General features: G+C 41.3%; 1 protein-coding gene across 1 annotated transcript; it reads left to right on the top strand.

Annotated features, from left to right (window-relative positions):
- The first annotated feature begins 555 nt into the window (after positions 1-555).
- bmp2b (bone morphogenetic protein 2b) lies at positions 556-6,141 on the top strand. The gene is made up of 3 exons (XM_015030768.1): positions 556-957; positions 1,734-2,101; positions 4,869-6,141. Exons 2-3 carry the CDS (start codon positions 1,747-1,749, stop codon positions 5,771-5,773), a joined length of 1,260 nt encoding a protein of 419 aa, XP_014886254.1. The 5' UTR covers positions 556-957; positions 1,734-1,746; the 3' UTR covers positions 5,774-6,141.
- The last annotated feature ends 4,324 nt before the right edge of the window (positions 6,142-10,465 follow it).

Below are 10,465 nucleotides of genomic sequence, written 5' to 3'. Positions count from 1 at the left end.
TCACACGACTTTGTTGATTATTAGGTTATTAAAAAAAAAAAAATCCTAAAGTAGACCCCCCCCCCCCCTTTTTTGGCACAGTTTTGAATTCTGGCGTAACAACATAGTTCAAAAAAGCTGTTATGGCTTTTTGGTTTTGCTGTGCCATCTCAAGGTTAGTGGCCCCAATTTGGCCAAGATTTATGGAAATCTTTGGAGATACCCCTGGCAACTCCTCTTTGTGCTTTTATCAGTTTACCAAAGTCCTAAAAATAAAGAAAATTACTTTTGGACAATTTATTTTGTTTGCAAGTGATTAAACTAGAAAACTATGCATATTTAAAATCATGTTGCAGATGGGTAAAACTGAATATTTCACATTTAAAGGGCAACTATTACTTTCAGTAACAGTTCTCTGCAGAGTTATTGTTTTTCTTTTTTCCGACAATGATGTTTCAGTCATGAAAATTACTATAACACTGATGCTCAGTGGGGGTTTCAAAAACGTAGGTGGGTGGGTACTTGATGTGTGACATCATTATAGGACAAAAAGAGTCGCTGGAGGAAGAGAAGGCACCAATCAATAGAAGCACTGCGGTGCGGCGCTCTCCCACAACTTCTAGAGGGCTGACACTTCAGTGCGCTTCTCTCTCAAACTTTCAGCGCCGCTTCACTTTGACTTCAGCGAGCTCTTCGTCTCTCTAAGATGTGCAGACAAGATTCCTTAGACTTTCATCGATTATGCCAACGAGTTTCCCCATAGACTTAACGTAGACTATCCCCCCCCCCCCCTCTACGTATATAACTGAACAAGACCTAACTCAACTCACAGCTGGTGAGAATATGTGGCAATCGGTGAACGGCATGGGCTGTCTTTGGTCCCCCAAGGATAAACAGCGTGGATTAAACACGAATTAATGTGGAATTTATCGGAGCTCAAAGGTGGAACGACGACCGGACACAGCGCTTTCTCGTCAGGTAAGGAGGAACCGGTGAATTTGTCAAACTACTAAAATAACAGTTTTGAGAAGTTTTTAAATAATTCCATGAAGAAAATTTCTCTTTACAATTTGTACTTTGCTCCCTTTTTCCTAGAAAAGTTACAGGGCGTTTTTATTGAACAATAAACAGTAAAGGGGCAGATGACAAAAAATGTTAATGTAAAAATTGTGCCGCTCGGATAGTATTCAGTTTTTGAAGTTTTTCAAGAGCTTTACCAGGATACATCTGGCTTTGGTACGGACGTCAGATCTAACACCTGCAAGCCTCTTGAAGTAACTCTATCTATTATGATTACATGACCGTCAAAGCCTCTGCAAACAATGCCGTCTGACTGTAATGCTGCTGTTGATGTGGATATTGTAATCTCTTTTCCCTAATACTCCTTGTGATCTTTCGCTCTGCACGTTTTTCCTTTTCTATTCAAATCACATCATCGAACATGGTTTCTTATCTCTCCTATCTGGAGACCGTATGTCTGCAGCCTCCCCCCGCCTCCCCCATCTAAAGAGCTTTGAATTTGGTTTGTCCACCCCTGTCATTAATTTTTCGCCTTGATATTTTTATGAATGAGTTCGTGTTAAGCCCAAACTCCCGCGGCGCAGTATAGCCGGTGGGGTTTGTCTCTGTTCTACATCAAAGTGGAAAAAGGTGTCTCCCATTCAAATTGTATGGAGATCACAAAGTGTTTGGGAAGCCCCAGCATGTCAATACTTCCGTGCCAGTGTGCTGACAGAAACCAACTCTTTCCACAGGGACTGACTGATCATGGTCGCCGTGGTCCGCTCTCTCATGGTACTGCTGCTCGCTCAGGTGTTGCTGGAAGGTGCTGCGGGACTCATCCCCGAGGTCGGCCGGAGGAAGTACAACGAATCTGGGAAGCAGAGCCCGGAGCGGTCGGAGAGCTTCCTCAACGAGTTCGAGCTTCGGCTTCTCAACATGTTCGGGTTGGGGCGCAGACCCACCCCCAGCAAGCACGCCGTGGTGCCACAATACATGGTGGACCTTTACCACATGCACTCTGCGAACGGAGACCACAGCACTAAACGACCCAAGAGCATGGGGAAGCACGCAGAGAGGGCCGCCAGCAAGGCCAACACGATTAGAAGCTTTCACCATGAAGGTACGTATTACTGACATACCTTCACCTGTCAGACAGCCCAAACCCATATTTAAACATGACTCAGTGCGTCAAGCTGAGCTTCAGAGTCTTCGCTGTTTTATGAAGGTTTAGTCATTTACGCACGACACGCATTCAAGTTATTTGTTACTCTTAAGAAGAAGAAGGGGAAAAAAAACTGTTAAAGTGACTCGATTTATAAACAAGCACCTCACGCACAATTTAACTAGCTCTCTTACATGCAGTGATGCAACGGCAAAGCAAACACGCCTTTAGCAGCTGTCACAGGCTTCACAAACATCAAGGGGCAGCGGTATCCCTAGGGTAATTTGTTTCTTAATAATTGATGGTGTTTGCGTGGGCTGTGAAAACAGTTTTTCCAGACACGCACCACAGGAACGGGATAAAGGGCGGTGTACTTTTTGCGCAGGTGATAGACATCACCCTGTAACTTCAAAAACAGCCCGCATTAAAGCAGCATGAACCGGGACAAAGTCATCGTGTCAGACTGAGTCATTTTTAACAAGACTGAAATTATTTGTTTGAAACGGTGGGAAGGAGGGGGGTTGCCTCCTTTTTCTTTCCAAATCGGCTCTCTCCGTCTCCCTCTCTCTCCGTGATGTGCGCAATTACGCACCTTCCTGTATCACCATAACTGCTCTCTCAGTCTAGGGGACACGTGGTGATTTCTGGAGTGAATTTTGCAGTTTAACTCCATAATAAAAGGGCTGCTAAGATGAAAAAAAAAATAGAATAAAGCAATAATTTTGTTACATTCTTAAAACACTCAAAGTAGTTTTTATTTAACTATCTTTTGATGAAATTTAAACAAAAATATTTATTAAATATTATTACATATTGTTTTGTGTACATCAACTAAAGCCTGGAGTAGCTTTGTAGGACTATTCCACTTCCTATGATCCAAGTAGTTCTTTGTGCAGCATACACGTTACTAAGTCTATTGGGGCCCTACACAGAGTCCTCATACAGAGTCCTGTGTTTGACTGGAGAAGTTTCCATCAGGGGTGAGTCAGAGGGGTGGTTGAGTGGTTGCTTGGGTGCTCTCCAAAGCCCTAGTGCAATGACACCAAGTGGCTAAACTGACACACTACAAACAATCCTGGCCTGAGCTGCAGGGCTGAGTGACTGCTCCCAGCCGACTTCTGGAAACATCTGCTCTCAGCCAACACACCTTGACACCACTGGTCATTACAAATGAGTTTAGACTGTATTTACACATGCAGCCTCTAGATTTTTTTTTTTTTTACCTCAACTTTCAAGGCGACATGGTTCCTACTTTTCTCGTATCATGTCAGTGACATTGTCGTGTTTGTTGTGCCATATAACAAGCATGCATGTACAAATGTTAATGCAACACATCGAAGCAAACAACACGAGCCGTTCATCTCATCTGCCATTCGATATTCGTTTCTCTTGGATAATGAGACTCGCTGCTATCAGTTTTTCAAAATGTAACCAATTTCCATGCCAAATAGAACATTTTCACTATTACAAGAGAAGCGATTGCCAGCAACAGATCTTAAATGAATGACCTGACGTTAGCTTTTATCTCGTATTTTGGCACACAGCACAAAAAGAAATTAGGAATGCCGACACACTCATATCTGCGGTTCACACACTTTTGACAAGCCTAAGCATGTTCACAAAGCAGTCTCAGGGAGACTGAAAATACTGTAGCAGAACCAAACAGAGAAAACAGTGACAAAAGAAGAGACAGCAAGAAAAGAGGATTTGGAGGCTAAGAGAACAGAGGGAAAATGGGATTTGGGTGCTGATGAAGGAAAGGAAGAGCCGGATCGAAAACCCGAAGAGAGGGAACGAGACACAGGGGGTTTTCCCACATCAAATGAGAAGTGATGGGTCTAATTGAGCTCTTTGTGCCTTTGGAGGGAGGTTTACGATGAGATGGTGGAATTTCCTAAATGCCTCCTTTGAAAAGCTAATAGTTTTAAGGTTTGTGTTTACTTTGCCACACCAAACAGATTAAAATGATGGCCTATACATTTTCTATGATCTTTATAAAGTAAGAGTTCAAAGCAGGGCTGCCTGAAAGAAAATTGCAGCTTTTACTAACACTTCTGTCATTTACCGTATCCCATTGAGGGGAATGCCAGTTAACTTAAGTATAAGTGTTACTTTCATTTGCCTCAGGACTGTTAAGAGCAGATATATAAATGATAGAACAAAGAATTTGCAAGTTTATGGACAATTTGTTTGTAAATTCCTCCCCAGAGCAACAATCACATAAAAAGGTCATAAGGATACTGGCAGCTTCAGCTTCTTCTGCATTTTTAAGAATCATTTTTACATAGACTAATTCCTAAGATGATAGATGAGCTATCATCTTTGATGGTAGCTCATTGCGTACGCAGGAGGAAGTTTTCTACAGTGACCAATTGTCTATGCAAATGACCCATATAACGGCTGGCTATCCGTTCTGATCTTATCCGAAAATGTTGGCACACTGCTTTCATTCTTTGACATTTAGCCAGACGATCTCAAAAGCTTGACTTTAATGATTGTTTTACATCATAATTGTCATTTGCCTGAGTCATACCTGATAGACTGATTCCACGCCCACACCATTTAATCGCTTGGCATAGCTTGAATCTACTGATCTAACAGTGAGATCTTCATCAGTGTATATCTGGAATGTGAGGAAAATAATTATTTTCATGCCAATTTACTTGTTGATTTCACTTTTGTTTGCATAATCTTACACTATGGCTTTCTATGTTGTTTCCCGTAGAATCAATGGAGGCACTGGCCAGCCTGAAAAGCAAAACAACCCAGCAATTCTACTTCAACCTCACGTCTATCCCTAAAGAGGAGCTCATAACCTCCGCAGAGCTCCGCATTTACAGGGATCAGGTCATTGGACCTGCACCTCCTAAGAACAGCAGCTCTACTAGTGGTGCTCTTGCAGGAGGCCTCCATCGTATCAACATTTACGAGATCTTCGGAGTTCCAATAGGTTCCAACAGCACAGAACCTCTGGTCCGTCTGCTAGACACCAGGCTGGTTCAGGACTCTTTGAGCCGCTGGGAGAGTTTTGACGTGAGTCCTGCTGTATCTGAATGGACTTCAGGGAATGGCCAGAATCATGGCTTCATGGTGGAGGTGCTTCATCCAGAGCCGACGGAGAAGGATGCAGGCCATTCCCGGAGAAGAAACGGGCACGTCAGAGTGAGCCGGTCCCTGCACCAGGACCAGGACTCATGGCCTCAGGCTCGGCCCCTGCTGGTAACATATGGTCACGACGGCCGTGGGGACTCGGTACTCCATACACGGGGGAAAAGGCAGGCAGCAGTCCGGAAACAACGCAGGAAGCATCAGCCAAAGGCAAGCTGCAAAAGACATACCTTGTACGTAGACTTCAGCGACGTGCAATGGAACGAGTGGATAGTGGCACCCCCAGGCTACCATGCCTACTACTGCCACGGGGAATGTCCCTTTCCATTACCAGACCACCTTAATGCAACTAATCACGCCATTGTGCAGACACTTGTCAACTCAGTAAACTCAAACATCCCCAGAGCTTGTTGTGTGCCCACCGAACTCAGCCCCATTTCGTTGCTTTACTTGGACGAATACGAGAAGGTGATTCTGAAAAACTACCAGGATATGGTGGTGGAGGGCTGTGGCTGCAGATGAGAAACAGGTTGTGTGGACACAAAGTGTGAGTGAGCAAGAGAGAGAGAGAGAGAGACACTAAGTGTTTAAGCTCTACTATGGACACCCAGTTTCCCAATGAAGACATTTATTTATATGAAAGAAACAAAGTAATAGAGATATTGAGAAAGAAGTGAAAGTATATATGAATATATTTATGTCTACATAAAGTTGGGAAAAATAAATGTTTTAATCAAAGGAATATTCCTTTACTGGTTCTGAAAAAGCATTTCTGTTGTACATTTTGAAATGGGTGCAATACCACATGAAGTATAATGCTCAGATGTTTATTTTGTATTTATTTCTATTATAACCACTTTATTTGTAAATAAATAATGTGTATTTATCATTAAAAAAACATGCAATTAGTCCAGTTTTGTAAGATCAGCAGCAGCTCTGTACGAGCGAGGGACTGTAAGGCGAAGACGTAAAGATGGGTTTTAAATTCTAACACTACACTAATTGCAACGAAAGCAATGAAATATTTAGGTAAATGTAATTAGAAACTAAAAGCAAAGATCACTAGCGTAACCAGCTGCAGCATAGTGCAGGATCACACGACAATTTACATGCCCACAAATGTAATAGACTCCTATGGGACGATTATGAAAACAGCCAAGCATGTTTTTATACATTACATGTCACTGCAAAGATTCCTGGGAACAATCTTCTGAGAGCTAGCTCTAGTGTTTATTCTTCTCCAAACCAATATTATCAAAGGAAAAAAGTGTAACTGCAGCGCTTCTGTGGAAGCTCTGACAGGGTTTATTTACAGTACAATTTGACATTGAAAGACTGCACACTGTGTTGAGACAGGGACAGCAACAAGGACAAATTTTACCAGCATTTTAATTAATTTGGATAAACATACACCTGCACCTGTCTATATGCGGCACATGCTCAGACAAATTGCCACCACGATGTCCCTCTCTCTTTCCTTTGACATGTTTAAATCATGAGGTTTTAATTAGTTTAAGCTTTCAAGGAAATCTATTGCTTCCAAAACAACACAACTGAAGCACATAAGGCACAGCAACAGCGAGAGACTCGTGTTTTATATGAAGTATCTGAAAACTTATAATGGGCATTTGAGCTACATGAAAGAACAAATATACAATCTGAATGAAAGAGAACGGCTCAGAACTGCTCCAAATAACACAGAGGAGATATCTTGTGCTGCCATAACATCACATCAGATAATAAGAGACAAAAGAGAAACCCAAAAGAGTTTTGCGGAGTAAGAATGAGTGCGCTGGCTGCTCTGTTTGCATTAGAAAGGGTTTTGAGGGATCACAGTGCAGCTCAAAATACTTTAAATAGAATGTTTTAATGTGAGTGCACGTTGGGACCATGGAATGTTGGTTTTCAATCTCAGACACATGCATATGCTTGCATGGAAAACCAACGTGGTTGTTTTTTCAATCATCTATTCAAGGATTTCCTGGTGGGCTTTTTCTCTTCGAAAACAAATGTGCATTAAACAAAGATATGCTTGTTACTTATGTGGGGAACATACATGAAAACATTAAGAAGCCCCGGTGCTTCATACAAAAGATGCAGAATCTCAAATAAACAAAAAAAAAAGAGTTACAGTCTACATGAGTTCACGTTTCCTCCGAGTAATCATGCCGACTGAGCTACTCCACATTCTGTCACTTAAAAAAATCATAAGCCTTAATGTAATTTATTTGATGTGACAGACTAACACAAAGCAGTGCATTACTGCGAAGTAGAAGGAAAATGATAGCCGGCTTTCAAATGTTTTACAAATAAAGATCTGAAAAGTGTGCTGTGTGTTTATATTTAGAAACTTTGAGCCATTACTTTGTAGAACCACAGTTGCGGCAATTAAAGCTGCAAACCTTTGGGTTTATGTCCCAACGAGTATTAAATATGTATAGACTGTAGTATTTACCCAAACTTCACTACTGAATACCTCAAGTTCAGTCAGATTGGATGGACCAAGCCTGTTAACATAGACTCTCACTTGGATTTAGATCTGAACTTTGACTAGACCATTCTAACACATTAAAATGCTCTCATCAAAACATCTCCACTGTATCTGACTGAATGTTTAGGGGTCATTAGAAGACGGAGAAACGGTCACCCATCAGTTGTAAGCAGTTTCCCTGTCCCTGCTAAAGAAAAGCATGCTAATAGCAGGACGCTACCACTATGTTTTACTGTGGGGATTTTGTGTTCAGGGTTATGTACAGTTTTCTGCTGCAAAAAGTAAAATTTTGATCTAAAGCAGCTTCTTAAGTATATATGTTGTATCGTCTACATTTGGTACAGCATCTACATATTTTTTCTTGGCATACTTCTGTTCTCATCCATGAGTTATTAGGGCAAACATTAGTTAATCAGCAGATTATCCCAAGGCTGTGGATCTCAGTAGCTCATCCACAGTTAACATGGGCATATAGACTGCTTCTCTGCTTAATCCTCTCCTTGCACAGCTCGTCATTTTAGGTAAATAGCCAAGTGTTGTTAGTTTTGTTGATGTACAATTCTCTATGTTTTGTGGATGATGCTCTGAACATTGCTTCCAGATATGCTTAAAGCTTTAGAATATTGTTTGACAACCCAGCCCTCCTCTAAATGCGACGCCTTTGTGAGCTTTATGATACCGACTTCACTAATGTTCCTTAATTAACTTCAGTGACGATCACAGAGCAGCTGCATTTGTACAAACATTAAATTATGCACAAATGGAATGGATTAAATAATCAGGTGATTTCTGGAGGAAGTTGGCTGCACTGGTTTTTAGGAGTATCTGATTAAAGGAGTCTAAAGACAAATGAATGCTATCAGATTTTTATTTGTTAAAAATGGTGAAAACCATGCATCCTTCTCATTCCACTTTCCACTTACTTTGTTATCCACTCCATGTAGTCCTAATAAAATCCATTATTTTTGGTGGTAGTGGGACAAAATGTGAAAGAGTTCAATAGGTGTGAATAATTTTCCAAGGCACTTTATCAAAGCATGTAACTAATTTATTATCTTAACATTCAAGCTCAAACTCTTTTCAACTTCAATTTTCTGCACTTGTTTTTGTTCTGTCCTCCTCCTCCATCCCCTCTTGGTCCCATCTGGTGTCAATTTTTTCTTTGTAGATCCCACCATACCACAACACTACACATGAGCTACACATACATCCCCCAGTAGCTGCCCTATTTTAATAGACTTTAGGAGGAAGTCACTTTGTTGGCACACTTAGCAAAAAATCAACACAGAAAATCTAAGCTCCACAACAGTTCCTGCCACAAATTCCAGCAGTAATGGCAAGAGTGGGATGTGGGGATTTTTTGGAGTTAAAAAAAGTGTTAGATTTAGTGGCTTTATAGTTCAAGTCCATAAAGCTTTCATTGGGTTGGGTGGAAATACTGCTCCCAGAGTGGGCGACACATGGGCAGCACTCCCAAAACCCTACTTCTGCACCCCATCCCAGCTGAACTGAGTTTCAGTTGTACTAAAACGCGACCACTGTTTCACCACCTACTGGGGCTTCTCGTTTTGGAGCCCTGTTAGTATCAGAAAGCTCCTAGGGGACCACTTCTAAACTTTTCACTAAGAAGAAGGGATCAGAGGTCAAAGTAATAAGGACCAATTATCTCCGCCCATTCTGACTGACTTCCAGGCTCATCACGTCATCATGGTCTAGTGGCTTCGAGTGTGGTCAGCCACTGGATGGAGCTGAGAATGTGTTTGTTTTTTACAATCCATTCGTTTTATCCTACTTAGAAACAATCTTTATTTTAGCACCATTTCACCAGAGATGATGATTCAAGATTGAGCTAAAAAACACAGCTGTTAGTCTGTGTATTTAGCAAGTTTCTTTTCACCTGCTGCACAGACGTGGACAAAGGCACTTTTAGAAAACAGATTTTTTTTTCTCCTTCCCTCTCCGCGAACATCTGGCAAATCAGTTAAAGGTGTCCTTCACTGTCTTTGTTTACACACAACAGAGTAACCACACAACTGATGTACATAACACTAGGAGCTGGGGCCCACTAGCATGGCAAGACTCATTCATTTTGTTTGTTGCGCAGCAAACCTCACCAAAACTGTCCGCAGTCACAAACAACCTGAATCTTAAGGGTTATAAAATCAGATTTCCAGATTTCTGGCTGGCCCAGAATTGGAAAATATGTGGCTGTGCTGTGCATCTTTGATGAAACAGAGGGCTCCTGAGATTTCAGTGGGCTCTGTGCCAAAGTGGAAGATGAAAATTAGGAGAAATATAAAGAGAAAGCTGCCACTTTAGAGTCTTCTTTCCAACTTTGGATCTTTTCTTCTTTATGTGCAGAACACTAATTTTAGAGGTGGTGTACATGGTGTTTCTGTATTCCGAGAACAGCCCGTAAGATGACGTCCGGCATAGCTAAGGCTGTGGCATCTGTGTAGCAGCTCTGAACACATCAAACAAGCAGGCGTCCACAGTTTCTGGAGCAGAGCAAAAATGGAAATTACTTTTCCAGAATGACTGTATGGTTGATAGTGCCTTTGCGTTTATACAATTGTTGTCCTTCATTTTTTTTCTAAATCCATGTTTCTACAAGCATGTGAGAGCTAAAATGTATAAGACCTTTGCAAAAATTAAGAATTTTTATTTAATAAATTTAAGCAACTTCCTATTATAAATACGTTACCACTGTATGATTGTTAGTA

The sequence above is a fragment of the Poecilia latipinna genome, unplaced genomic scaffold (genome assembly GCF_001443285.1).
Source record: "Poecilia latipinna isolate Pla-1442-1.1 unplaced genomic scaffold, P_latipinna-1.0 Scaffold191, whole genome shotgun sequence".
NCBI lineage: Eukaryota > Metazoa > Chordata > Actinopteri > Cyprinodontiformes > Poeciliidae > Poecilia > Poecilia latipinna.
Note: the sequence above shows the minus strand (reverse complement) of the source record. Positions and strands in the feature narration are given on the sequence as shown.

Bases quoted from the DNA above. Each gene is read 5' to 3' on its own strand.
- bmp2b (XM_015030768.1), top strand. From the start codon at position 1,747: ATGGTCGCCGTGGTCCGCTCTCTCATGGTACTGCTGCTCGCTCAGGTG. The intron at 2,102-4,868 runs GTACGTATTACT...TGTTTCCCGTAG, and splicing joins TAGAAGCTTTCACCATGAAG to AATCAATGGAGGCACTGGCC.